General features: G+C 44.7%; 1 protein-coding gene across 1 annotated transcript; it reads left to right on the top strand.

The window, feature by feature from the left end:
- The first annotated feature begins 6,277 nt into the window (after positions 1-6,277).
- TMEM52B (transmembrane protein 52B) lies at positions 6,278-10,737 on the top strand. The gene is made up of 5 exons (XM_027904884.1): positions 6,278-6,933; positions 7,537-7,580; positions 8,245-8,283; positions 9,182-9,348; positions 9,758-10,737. The coding sequence occupies exons 1-5, from the start codon at positions 6,886-6,888 to the stop codon at positions 10,006-10,008; spliced, it is 549 nt and encodes a 182-aa protein (XP_027760685.1). The 5' UTR covers positions 6,278-6,885; the 3' UTR covers positions 10,009-10,737.
- Positions 10,738-14,272: the final 3,535 nt, after the last annotated feature.

The raw sequence follows: 14,272 nt of genomic DNA, 5'->3' as shown, positions 1-14,272 counted from the left end.
CATTCCTCCACATGACAAGCTAAAATGTTTTGAAATGCTGGGGGTTTTTTTTTCAAAAAAAAAAAAAAAAGGATTAATAAAAATGAAAAGCTCTTGAATGCCAGAACACTCTCAGCTCTGATCTGAAAGGGTATTTTGCATCAGAGCTTTTCGATTTGCCGGGGGTGGGGGGAGGGAAGCGGGGGGGAAGGTTGGGGTTGGGGGAAAGGTAATTACGGGAATTCGAATTGTTTTAGGGTATGTTTGGACCTTTAAGTGAGCGGAAACAACCACAGGCCGATCCTCAGGTACAGCACGTCACCAGTTTTCCCACGTCAGACTCCAGAAGAGACGAGAATTCTGCTACCGACCGACATCTCCCCGAGCCGGAGGGGGAAGGGATGCGGGGAGGGATGTGCGGGAGGATGCGCCGAGGGATCGGGGCAGGGACGAGAGGAGGATGCGGGAGGGATGCGGGGAGGAATGGCGGGAGGGATGCGGAGAAGGATGCGGGGAGGGATGCAGAGGAGGATGAGGACAGGGATGCAGGGAAGGAGGCAGGGAAGGATCCTCCACCCCTCCGCAGCCCCTGCCCGTCCCCGCGGGGCACTCACCGGCGGCCGGGGGGCTCCCTCCGTGGGCTGGTGACCCCGGAGCAAGGGGAATATGTGACCATGGCGGATGGGCAGCGTAAAGGCAGAAGCCGCTTCACCTGATGGCCTCGTGGAGGAAGGGAGGGGGGATGCAAAAAAATCCTAAGCAGATCTCGATGAAAACGCTGAATTTTGGCTCCACGAAATCCACACGGATTTCCACGCTGTGGTGGGTTTCCCAGCAGCCTGGCAGGCCAATCCCAAAGGGAAACAAAACGGTGAAGGAATAGCGTCAGTGGGAAAAGGTTTTCATAAATTCGGATTTTCCCAGATTCCTCGCCAGTGTGAGGAAAATGACCCAAGAGCTGCTGCAGTCTGGGTCAGTCTGCCACAGGTCCCGGCTGAGCGCTCTCCACCTGGATCGTCCTGGTTTGTTTAACCCACTAACAAGGAGGGGAAAGGTGGCTGCACCCTGGGCAGTGTTCACCCAGCAGGCTTGCTCTGCCATTTTCCACACTGTGGACCAATTCAGGACTCCCTCTACATGTTCCTTGTGGCACTCCAAGACAAGCAATGAAGGCACTGGATCATAATGAGCTCCCACTAATCGTTCAAACTCAGGTGGCTGCTTGCAGGCCCCCAGTCTTTCCCATTTCTTAGGGGAAGAGCTGAAATCGCCATCACTTCACAGGTGATTTTGTTTGAACTGTGAATACTCAAGTAGCCATTTCGGAGAAGACATGGATGTTGTGCTGAGAAAGTGGGGACAAATTCCTTGACTTATATAATTTACACCAAGGTTTTATGCTAACATAGCAATATAAATACATATTCAGAGTAAATGATATAAGTCAAGTCTTTATTTTATTTCTAAATTTGTCACAGTGACAGAAGCCCCACAGAGCTGTGTCAGTTCTCGTGCCATCACATAAAAAGATCAGACTGACACAGCTGCAAGATTAATTTTACTACATAAAAAAAGAAAGGTTTGCTATATTTGTTTTAATTACACATTGCTCACTGTATCTAAAAAAATAATAGTGGATCTACCAAGAAAATGTTAATGAAGTAGCAAAGACTTAATTTTCTAATTTCTTTTCTTTTTTTTTTTTTTTTTTAATGTAATGGAAAATGCAGCCTGGTCTTTGAATATCTTCCCTGTCCCTTTTAAATATTTACTGTGATTAAGAGTGGAGGGGGGAAGCAACAGAATCTCGGTATTATTTGAAATATTTTCCACAGCTTCCTTGAAAGCGATTACTCCTGGTTTCTATGGGGAAAAGTGTTGTGGAAAATATATACAGCAAAATTTCAACAGAGCAACCTGAGCAGCTCTAAGGACTCTATATGGAGAACGATGAGAAAACCCCAGACCTCAGAGTTCATCACTATAAAAGGTGAACAAAGCCACAGGACTGGAGCAGGGATTTACAAACCTTCTGATCCTTGAGGGACAACTGCACATCAGAGGCCCCACAGTTTGCCTTGATAGTTCCTAATCTTGGCCAAAACTACGTGCAAAGTTAGATCCTGCACAAAACAGAACTCCTGTTTTGTTTGTTTTGTTTGACAACGGTTGTTTTATTTAAAAAAAAAAAAATTAATTAAAAATCAGCCCCATTGGCAACCAAATACACATGGTTTGGATCGCACTCTTTTTTTTTTGCTTCAAAAACCCTAGAAAATCTGAGAGCTGTTCTTTTACTATTTGAGAGCGTTTCAAGGCTGTCAAGAATAATGCAAGATCTCCACATCCTCTAAGGACAGAGGAGTTGCATCCTGAATATCATCATGTAAACTTTTGTATTATGATTTAAATTCTACCAAACCTACAAGTCCCCTTAGATTATAGATTACAATTATATTGTGGATTTTTTTATGTGTATGTGTCTGTGTGGGAGAAAATGGAAAAAACAGGTTGTCTTTTTGTTGTGCTATATTGAATTCGTGTCCTCCAGGCAGTCACTGGACAATTCAGACTATTATTGTGTGTTGCCCAGAAAATCATCATTATTTCTAAGCCAGCAAACCCACCAGTCAGATTTTAAACCCTCTCCAACCAAGACAGAACTAAACTAGGATTAGTTCATTTTCTCCCATTCCACTCAACCAGGGACCTACATTTCTTAGTCCCACTTGCAGATTTTGTCTTTTAGACACATAGTAGCCAGAAATAAAGGATTTAGGTATCTGATTTCAGTGTGAATGCCTGGAAGGGGAGTTAGATACTAAACACAGAACTTGCCTCACCCAGGATTAAATAGCAGATATTTGGTTTCTTATGTCTCTGCTTGTTGGTCAGGCTCCCTACATGGCCTTTGGAGAGAAAAATACATTTTCAGAGGATTATTCTCTTCATCCTAAACTGGTTATATAAGATAGTAGGAACTAATTCCCCCCCTGGGTATGACTCTCTCACCTCATGGAGAACGAGAATGTCTATCTGGTTGTTATAGGCTTAAGTAATTCATACATGTAGAATTATGGAAGTGAACTCCTGCTGCTCCACATGCATTTTCCATGTTTGGAAATGAACCTAAATCACTGGAGCATGTCTGAAAATTTTATGTGTATCTTTTTATTGTCTTTGAGGTATGAAAATACATTTTCAACCTGATGTATTTGTGCTTGTACCTATGTTATTGTGTACAGCAAGAGAACATATTAACAGGGCAATAATCATGACAAGTGCCTTGTGGAAACCACCTCCACCATTTTTACTAAGATCTGGCAGAACCCACACAGTCCTCCTCCTACACCCCTTACCACCTCTGATTGTAATTCCAGAAGTTGTCACACTTGAGCCCTGCTGGGGAAAACATATAGAAAATTGTAAAAACGAATCATCAAAACTCTAAGAAACCTCTTTTATGTGAGAATATTAAATTCATTTGCCCGTGGTAACCAACCCTGAAATCTGACATCTGCTGTGTACAAATACAGCCTGTTAGTTTGTTTGTTTTTATTGTCGGAGTTACAGGGATAGCAGGGGAAGCTCAGAACTGTGTGGGTGTGACCAAACTGTGTGTTCTACCCCCTCCATATCATGTCTGGTGGACTGTACTGGAAGCTGAGTGAGCCCGACTGGGAATAAATGGCAAAAACACCCCATTGTGACTGGCCCGGTGTGTCCTTGGCACGGATTGCCTCGGGAGCAGGAATTTCAAAGACCCAAAAGAGAATATTGGGAGAGCTGCTGTGGAGACAGAGGAAATCAGAGAGCTGAATACCGTCCCTGGTCTCTCAGAGGACCCTTCTGCTGTGGGACCACTGAGGGCTGAAGAACCCTTGGGAAGGGAATCACCCTGCCCCAGTGTTGAGGTTGGAGGTGGTTGGGTGCACAGGGAGGGGTAAATGGCCAGCAACAGCTTTGTCTCTTGGCTCCTTTTCTGAGGGGATAAATCCCTGGACATATTCAGTTCTTGGAGACAAGAACACAAATTGTGGAGCTGGGCTCCTGTAAATTATGGCAGTACATCGATTTTTGGCCTGTCCCACCTCCATCCCAGCCCACCTCTGGCTGTTGCAGGTGATGATCTGCTGCTGGGAGGGGAAAAGACAGCCAGGGTTTCCTATCCTGCGTGGGATCCCTTTGTGTGGCAGCAGCCAAATTTTGCAGGCTGCGTCCAAATTTTGGAGGTGGGCTCCTGAATGAGGATAACATCACCTTTCCTCGGGAGGGAAAGCACCCAGGCCCAGTGTTGGCGGTGCAGATGATAAAACACCAGGGCGAGGTGAAGGCTCCAGGGGCTGGGATGCGATTCAAGGAGTGGGAGCTCAGCGTGGAGCTTTCTCGGCTGGCACCGAGGATTTTTTTTTGCTGGATGTTTTTAGTTTAGCTACAGGACCTCTGTGAGCCTGAAAGAACGTGCTGGTACATACAGCTGGAAAGGAGAGCTCTGAGCGCATAATATCGCCGATATCCTTTGCTGTGAGTCTGGAACCCACTGAGTGTTTTCCCTCCCGTCACGTTTTGCGCCAGGACGAGAAGCTTTTTGTCGCCTTTTACCTTCCCCTGCCGCATTTCGGCAGCTCCACCAGATGGCGCGGCGAGATTCAAAAAAAAAAAAAAAAAAAAAAAAAAAAAAAAAAAAAAAAAAAAAAAAGGAAAAAAAGCACAGCCTGGATACCTATATAAGAGAAAGATGGAAATATATGATAAAAAATTACTTTCTAGGTGGTCACATCCGTGAAGACACGGACTCACCTGAGGAGACAGACCTGGGTAGAAACAGAAGACACACCTCATTTCCCTCCCTGCCATGTTGGAAGATAAGCTCTCATCACAGCTTGTTGATTTGCCATTATTTTTATGGATTTCTTTCCCCCTTCCAAGCACAGCTGATTTCCTAATTTCTTGCAGCATATTTGAAAAATTTGCTTGCAGCTCGTTCTTCATCACGTTGAGCTCTCTTAAATTGCATCCTGGTGTCCTTTGTGCAGAAAGAAAAAGAGTTGAAAAAGTATAATCAATGTTTCAGTAAGAGTGAATCATGATATGCTTTTGGAGAGGTCACTGTTTCACGTCACACTGCTGTTTTTTCTTTAGAAATTTTTTTTAATCACTTTATCTGGTGTTTTTCCTATTGGATCCCACCAGAATTTGAAATTAACAGTTAAAATTAAGTGATAATCTACTGAATTATCACACTGATAATAAAAAGCCCTGGAAAAAATTGGTAAATTACGCTTCTTTTCTACGTTGAACCCCACCAGTTTCAAAAGCCATACACGCAGGAAAGGCTATTTTACACTTCTGCTGGGTCTTTTCTTCTAGGGCTTCTACAATACACAAAAGAATTTAGGAGAAAGAGGCAAAAAGAATCCCATAGAAATACAAAGCAAATAAGTCATGTTTCTTTCTTTCTTACTTCTCTATCGGGACCCAGAAACCTTTTTCCAGTAGGCTGGGATGGATGGATGGATGGATGGAAGGACAGATAAATAAAATAATGCTAAGGCATGTTTATACTGCACCACTAACTTTTATAATTAGAGAATGGCAAATAGTTTTTAGCCTGCCTTGGGAGCTTTCATTATGTCCATGAATCCATTGGTTCTGCTCTGCAACTCTGAAATCATCAACCCTAAAATGCAGGCTAATGATTCACCAGTTTAATGAGAATGGACTGCGGTTCCAACATGGGGCAACAAGTTTCCCTCTTTGCTCTCCTGCCTTTAACCAACATTTATGCCCCAGTCCCAGGTGGTTTCCAAGCACAAATAGTAACACATTACAGCAGAGCATTTCTTTTTTTTTCTGTCTCAGCTATTCAAAAGAGAAAGATTAGGTGAACACAATCATGTGCGTGTAATAATAACCCTCTGAATGGCCATGAGCGCTAACAGAGATCTTAAGCAGTTCTACAAGACAGAGAAAATTAATGGGTCGTTGAATGGAACCTACTAATATAATCAGCTGCAGGACAAACAGTATCCAGGACAGGAGGATCAATGTGTATTCCCTGTGATGGAAGGTGTTTAGGGGGGCTTGGATGGCCACGCAGGAATTTTGGGAGAGGGACCTCTGAGTGAAAACTCTCAGCTGCAGGACTGACATAGCAGGAGGTTACCAGGTAAGAGGGATGGTGGCAGAGCCTTAAAAACGGGTGGTAGAAGAGGTGCTGAATATTTATATATATATATATATACACACACATATACAGACCTACACATATACCTGTAACTACACATATATATAACGCTATACATATATTTATTATATTGCAAATTCTTTCCCTTCAAAACCAACAGATTGGATCCCCAGAGACAGGACAATGTGAGTGCCAGGACAGAAAAGGTACTGGAGGAGGGAGAGGAATCTGAACTCCATTTAGAAAAGGTCAATAACACGACCTTCAACCCACTCCCCTGAGGGTAGGGGCGGGGAGAGAAATAATTGGGAATGAGCAAACTCGGAGACCCTTTCTGCTCCTAGAAGGGAAGGGTCAAGTCTGCAGAGATCTCACGATGCCCTTCGCTGAACTAGTTCACCATCTAAAGTCAGAACTTGTAGCTACTGGTCTTCTCCTGATCTGACTGAAAGGCTTTGGAAATCCCTTCAAAAGAGGGAGAGGAACAGGCCATCAAAAAGAGACAGGTGGAAACAATCAGGAATTGCCAGTGATAAAGAGAAAAAGCAAAAACCTGAAGGGCAGAGGACAGAAAGGGGTAGAGCAGGAAGAAGAGACTGGATTCAACACAGAGCACGGAACCTGCTCCTTCTCCTGGTGAGGATGAGCTGAAACTGGGAAGGACAAGAAGACTTTGAGCAGCCTGAGACACCAAGAGGCCACAGAATCACCTCACGGGCATGCACAGCTCAGACATGATCTGCTTTGTTTTAGGGTGTTCCTTATGGGTAAGTCACAGCTCACGTTCCTCTCTGTGGGGTCTCCACTCTGGAATGACCTTGGAAAGATGGAGGAGCATCAGCACAAAAAGTTTCCCTGAGATTTGAAAGGACTGGATTTATAAAAGGCACAGGCATGGAAGATAATATTTGGTGCTGTTCCAGGGAGGGTAACACAGAGGTCAGGGCACCTGAAAGAAGGAGAAAGACAAGAATGTTGGAGGGACAGAGCAGAATTCATGTCAGTGAATTATATGAAGCAGGGTATTTAAAGGTTCTTAACACTGGAGCACGGAGAAGGATCAGGAGCTTGTGGTGGAGAAAGGAAAAGTCGTGGTGAGGATGAAGGTAAGAGAGGGTTTGTGCTGGGAACGGCACTAAACAGGATTTTACTGACTACAGGAAGTTAAGATATGAAACAATGCAGTTGATACCACAGTAACTTCAAACCTCCAGCAGAATACAGGATGGAAACAATGGAAGAGACATTACAGGAAGCCCTCCCAGTAGGAGATTCAGGCTGGGAATGGTCCAGGTAACAGAGATAAAAGTTGCAAAGGCCAAAAATTTAATTCATTGAGCTGTGTCGTTTTTTTGGTTTACTCTTTTTAGTTCCCCCAAGTGAGAGGTGAGGAAGGCTGCCTCAACACTGAATTGTAAGTATTTGTCAAAATTACTCTTTTTTGGGGGGAGAAAAGAATGAAGGACAAAGGCAGTAAGTGGACATGAGTGTTATGACTTCAGGGTTGACAATTTCCAGAAAAGCTTATTTAATTGTGAGTATTTAAAACTCATGTTAAATTACCATGGCTTTGAATGTGAAGTGTATTAATTGCTATTTTTATTGTCCAACATACTGATTATGTGGTAACATTGCCACTGCCTGTTTTCAAAACTGCAGTAGTTAAGAGCTCTTTGGTGTAATTTCAATATTTCAGTGGTTTGAAATATACTGCTTTGGTGAACATCACCATCAGTGATGTCCTCTGTAAGAATGACAGGATAATTATGTACTGACAAAAAAAAAAAAAAAAGACAAAACAAACGCGAATGCAGGTCTGTAAGGTTTGCAAGTGGAATCGGGCAGGCATAAATATCAGAAGGGCAATAAAGAGAGAAAGCCAAACAGGAGGGAAACTCACCTGACAGGGAGACTGATGAGGTTGGACAACTGTGTCCACCTCAAAACACGAGTTTTCTCATCATTGTGCCACTTGGGAGCTGGGCTATAAGAGGGGAGATGGGAGAAGGTGCCACAGGGATCTTCCCATTTATTTGGTGTCCTGTGGGTAACTGTTTTTTGTACCTTCTTCTCTTCAGCTGTGCAGGCACAGAGTGGGACCGTTTGTGGTATATCTGGTAAGATCACATCCTTTAAATATCTGCATCTCTAGACAGTTCCATCAGCAAAGAGTGGGATTAAACGTGCAAGTGTGATGCCACCCCCCACTTCTCCTTGGGGTGCTCTAATGCTCTACAGTAGCCAGGCAGCTCCTTAGCTACCTCATCATCTGTAACAAATCTTGACTTACCACCCTCCCTTTTTTATTCTACATATTAATTTAGGGGTATGAACAACATTAATAAAGCATTCATGGTAAGTCTATTTCCTTAGTAATTCTCACCAGGATGAGATTTAAAAGGATGGTAGTTGTTGAACATCTAGAAAGCTGCATTAATACATATAATATATAATATATATTTATCATTAATAATAACAATACATTCTTTATATATTTATATTATTTAAAGAGAGAGAGAGCACAGCCAGAAGACTGTGAGATCTAATTTTTCCTCTCCGCTTGTCACTCCTGACCAGTCCAGTTTTGGTCCCCTAGCACGAAAAGAGATGCTGGCAAACTGAAACAAGTCCACTTGAGAGCCAGTAATAAGGACCAGGTTTCTTCAGCCTGGAGCAGGCTAAAAGCGCAACCTATTTTAGTTTTCCACTACCTAAGGGGGATCTTGAGACAAGACATAGAGACTTCTCAGAGGTGCTCAGCAGAAGCACCTGAGGTGGCTGGCCAAGCTGCATACTGGAAAATTCAGATTAGACAGAAGGAAAAATGCTTCCCCTGAGGATGGTGCAGCACTTGAACAGGTGCCTGGAAGGGATGAGGGATCTGCATCCCTGGGGAATGTCCAAACTCTGTCGAACAAGGCTGCAGATGTTTAGCTTTGAGGTAGCGAGAGACATTATGAGGTGTCCTGCAGACAAAACCTTCCTGTCCTAATTCCGTGTCCCCTCCCTTCCCAGGTTGGTGGTGGTGATTGGTGGGCTCCTGCTCCTGTGTGGTCTGGTTTCTGTCTGCGTGAGGTGCTGCTTTCAGTGCCATCAGGCAGGGGACGAGTCGGGGCCTCAGCCCTACGAGGTCACCGTCATCGCTTTCGACCACGACAGCACCCTCCAGAGCACCATCACCTGTGAGTTGGCTTTGATGGGTGCTGGGGACTTCAACACACCACCACGGGAGGGGCTGCACTCTGAAAAGCCCAGATTGTGCCACCCCGAGGCTGACAGAGGGAAGTTCATCGCAGGATGGAGGGAGAGCTGCACCTGCACATCCTACAAATTCAGGTGCTCGCTCCTCGTAGCAAATGCAGCCAGATGGTGAATCAGACACGTTTGGGTGGAATTAGGGCAGCTGCAGGTCTCAGTGGCATTTCAGGAGGGAGTAATCGTGGGGTGTTATCGATGGGGTTTCACACACACTCCTTTTAGGGAAGGCTGAAGGGGCTGCAGGGAGAGAAAACCCCGTGCCCTGCAGACGCACTCCCTAACCACACGATGCTTTTCAGATGAGGCAAACAGCTCTGGTCTCCTCCCTTGCAGCTCTCCACTCCGTGTTTGGGCCTGCTGCCAGGAGGATATTAGCAGTGGCACACTCCCACAACGCTGCCCAGGGAACGCCGCCCCTCTCGGCGTCGGACACCCCGCCGGTGTACGAAGAAGCCCTGCACATGAGCAGGTTCACGGTGGCCAGGGCGGGCCAGAAGGTGCCAGACCTGGATCCCGTGCCGGAGGAAAAGCTTCAGGCACCTGCTGAGGGCAAGGATGCCCAGCCAGCCCTCCCAGGACATTAGTGCCTGGTTTTAATTAACGGCAAATAATACAGAGCAGTTAAAGGCAGAGACTAAATCATGTGGGCAGGGTTGGGAATCTCAGACTGACTTCCTTAGTTTAATGGAAAATGGGGTGGAAATTAGCTAAAATTCAAAATATTTTCAGATCTAGCGTAGTTTGATGCCTCTTTCTGACACCTCCTTGAGATGGTTGGCCATTGGCATTCTCCAAGTCCATTTATTACAGACACACACCACCAGTAGCAGAGTTGGCACAAATAAGCTGGCAGCAGGATCAAAGTGCTGAGCCATCTTGCAGGGTGATGGCAGATGCAGTCTCATTCCTCCTGCCTCCAGCCTGGGTTTTCCTCAGGAGGGCAGAGAGGATTTCAAAACAGACAAAAACTAAACCAAACAAACAAAACCCAAACCAAACAAAAAAAAAAGACCTGTGAGAAGGTCTATTAAGGCCCAAAATTTAACACCAAACTTCTGGAAAGTGCCAAACATCTCTAATCATTTTTAAAACAAACGATCTGAGTGTAAACAAAGGAGAGGATATATACAGAATGTGCCCTAAATGTCCTCCAGGATACACAGAATGAAGACAGTCTGGTTCTGAATAGGATATATAGCAATTCTGGAATAGTAGTCTCAAGCTCTTATATTTGAATTAAAAAATATTATATTAGGTGCCAACAAGGGGAGGAGCAGGAACACTGCCCGTTAAATAAAGCTCAATCATCTTTTCACTGCATTCATATTGTATCATTTATTAATTCCTACTGTTGCTGTCAAAACCAGATCAATTTAAGAAAGACCACTTAAAACATTTAAGCCATTTCCCAGACAGAATAATTTGTGAGTCTCTCCTGATCGATACAAATACGCTGAACCATCCATAAATATTGACCAAGCTGGATGAACATGGATATGGACCGTCTGTAAAATGTTTTATGGAGTTAGGCAGTCAGGAGAAGGTGAGTGTTGAATTATATCAGTGTTGTCTCTACCCCAGGTTCAGCACTTGAAAACATTAAAGCAGAAGGACATCAAATATCAAATGATAAGCAGTTAATTGATGTAGATGGTAAAGTTGATACGAAGGTCACAGATATGACAACTTTCTGAAACACCTGCATGGCCCTTCTTACTGAAGTACCCAAATTCTCATTGTCCCTGAAATGCTGGTCTTCTTTCCTGTGAAATACAGAAAATATGGTTATTTTGTAGATAAGGAGAACAAGGACAGTGTTGGACAAGGCCCAACATAATTTTAGGAACCTAACTGCTGTTGAGATCAGCCACAGAAAATTTTAGAGAAGGTTGGAAATATCACTTTGGGGATAGAATAAGCTGAACTGAACAACCCAAACATCTGATAACGTCCCAGACCTTGCCCATTTTATGTGTAAGGGTCTTGATTTCTGAGGTTATAAACTTTTTCCTGAATTGTGTGGTCATTGCCCAACTGTACCATTAGTGAGTGATAAAGTGGACCAGAAAAAGCAGGGAAGTGACATAAAAGTTTATGTCCCTTCTGCTGCACAGCATTCTTGAATCATAAAATTACAGAATGGTTTGGGTTAAAGGGGACTTTAAAGACTGAGTTCCAAACCCTCTGCCATGGGCAGGGACGCCTCCCACCAGACCAGGTTGCTCAGAACCCCATCCAACCTGGCCTTGAAATAATAATAATAATAATAATAATAATAATAATAATAACAACAACAGCAACTGTTTGTGGAACATCTCGTCGAGTGACCCACTTTATCAGCTGCTCCCTGAAGTCCTGTTCAGCCACGACGTGTCCCCCAGGCTGCTGAACATTTCCTGGAAGCCTTTTGTTTACTCCCCAGTGAAATCCCGAAGCGAGCAGAGACATTTGAGATCTGCTGAACACGCGTCAAGTACCACCAAGCCCCGAAACTTCCTGGAAGTTCTTCGCAGTCGTTTCCCAGGGGGAACGGAGTGTTCCTACTCCACCTCCTGCTTGTGCAGGCATTTAACACATGATGGCAGCCCTGCTCCACAGGGCAGCAATCCTGCCTGGCAACACGGGAATGCTCAATTTTTCCTGGTTTACCATAATAATTACACGGCTTTTTTTTTTTTTTCCGCTAATATGTGCAATGATAAGGGAAGTTTTAAAATTATTAGTTTTCCTCTCCTCTACTATCTCAAATATTTTAATTTCCATGAGATTTTTTTTTTTCCTTCTGTGAATTTCTCTAGTTGTCTTTAAATCACAGAATATTCTGAGTTGGAAGGGACCCACATGGATCACTGAGTTCCACTCTTAACTGAATGGTCCCTTTGGGGATTTTGGTGGGTTTTTGCATCGTGTTCTAACAAACTGAACTCTGTCCTTTCTCAGTTTCCAGGGGAAAATTTACAGGTTAATTGTACCCAGACCTGGGCATTACCTGCTGATTTCCATGTCTAATTCTCCAGGCCCTTCCCATCTGCTCACATCCTTCTTTGCTTGTCTCACTCCTAGTTTTTAGGTGCTATGCTGGTAGTCTCAAGGGTTTTTTTACTGGCAAGACATCTGAAGTATTTCAGGTGACAATAATGACAGATATAACTTCACTTGCTCAAGGATTGTTTCCTACTAAACCGACTTCAGGTGAGCCCATAGGACCCAATAAAACACCAGATTAGAACAAATGAACAAAAAGCTGAAGCAGACTATTCTATTTAAACAACACAAAAGGTTGTGTAAGAAAGCAAAGAGCAGGCCCAGGTGACTGGAGACACTTGGCTCTCGCTGGCAGATCTGTTACAATTCGGAGTTCTCTCCTCTGAAATAATCCCAAAATGAGGACAGAGTCAATAAAGATCACATGTCTTTTGTGAAAAAGCAGGATTTTGCTGTCATTTGCTGCTTTTCACCATGCCACAAGGTATGTTCCTTAATCTCCTCGTGACACCGTTTTTATGCATTTAAGCCACTTTGAGCTGAGGTTGGGCCGTGCAACAAGTTTGGGAGGAATGAGCGGCTTTTTTTTTTTTGGTGGAAATTAAGAAAGTGTAGAAAAATGGAGCAGTGAGGCAGCACAGACAACACAGAGTCCTTTTCAGGAGGAAAGGAAAACATGCACACAATTAGACATTGTTTGGTGGCAGTGACTAATCCCGTGCCCTCATCCAAGACCAATGTGCCCGGACTGGCTCTGAGGTCACCAGACCAGTCGTGAGGGGTACTGGGAGAGGCACCAGGCAAGGATGGGCATCAGGCAGAACAGATTCACAAGTGCTTCCAGGTACACCACGTGCAGTTGAATCCCCATTTGGAGTACAAAGCAGAAGTTTCCTGACAAGAGAGGCTTTGAAATGCTGACTCCACAACAAAGGCTTAAAAAAAAATAATAAAGTCATCCTGCGGAGGCACAAACGGAGGAAGGTATCCCACGGGAGGTACTAATGGAAGAAATATTTGAGGCACTCCAGACTTACAAGTATCTGAGCAGTGTTGTTGAGAAGGAATGCTGTGTGGTACAGCCCAGGCTGCAAACCCTGCCCCCCAAGGTTCTGTGCAAATATTTTTATCTCCTGCTTCTATGGCTACGGCACTGGCAGCGCTTGGGAAATCCCTTTCAGGATGTCCCTCAGTGCGAGCTGCAGGCACAGCGGCACAGGACGTGCTCAGAGCTGTTCTGACGCTCTGGGTTCAGGAAAACTACATTGTTTTGGTAGCCTGTGGGTCGTGCCAACCCCGTTTCCAGTTCCTCCCTCTGGCACACGGATCCATAACATGGGGTTTGTCACATGCCCCGGGGGGGTGATGACACTTGAATAACTCCAAGTCAGATGTTCAGCTGTTTGTCACTGCTCCTGCGTGTGTCACCTTCCTGCCTGCTGTTTTGCCGGTGACGCTGCTGTTGTTATTGAAGCTGGAGGAGAGAGCTGGGAACTCGGCGCCTGGGGAAGAGGAAGTGGGGAAGAAGAGGGAAGGGCGAGTCTTGTGGCCAAATATCCAGGGCTGCATCATCAGGGGCAGGAAGACAACAGCAAGGTTTGCGAATCCCACCTCACATGGGATTTGTTGGGAAGAAGTCACCCAGCAATCCATTCACAGGCCTTGTCTTTCCATCAGGGCAGGGAAGAACCCCGAAGCTTCTCCCTGGTTTGTCACCAGCAATTCAAACCGAGCAAGGCTCAGCTGCCTCGTGTGCAGTCCTGGGGATGGAAACAGCCATTTATGGGAGCTTGGGGTCAGTTTGTTAAAATTGCCAGGACATGTTGGTGGCCTGGATGAAACAGGCTGGAAAAGTTCCTCTCT

The sequence above is a fragment of the Empidonax traillii genome, unplaced genomic scaffold (assembly GCF_003031625.1).
Source record: "Empidonax traillii isolate 1590-97213 ecotype Southwest subspecies unplaced genomic scaffold, ASM303162v1 scaffold1099:size633499, whole genome shotgun sequence".
In the NCBI taxonomy this organism is placed as follows: Eukaryota; Metazoa; Chordata; class Aves; order Passeriformes; family Tyrannidae; genus Empidonax; species Empidonax traillii.
The sequence above is the reverse complement of the archived record's forward strand: the minus strand, read 5'-3'. Positions and strand labels throughout refer to the sequence as shown.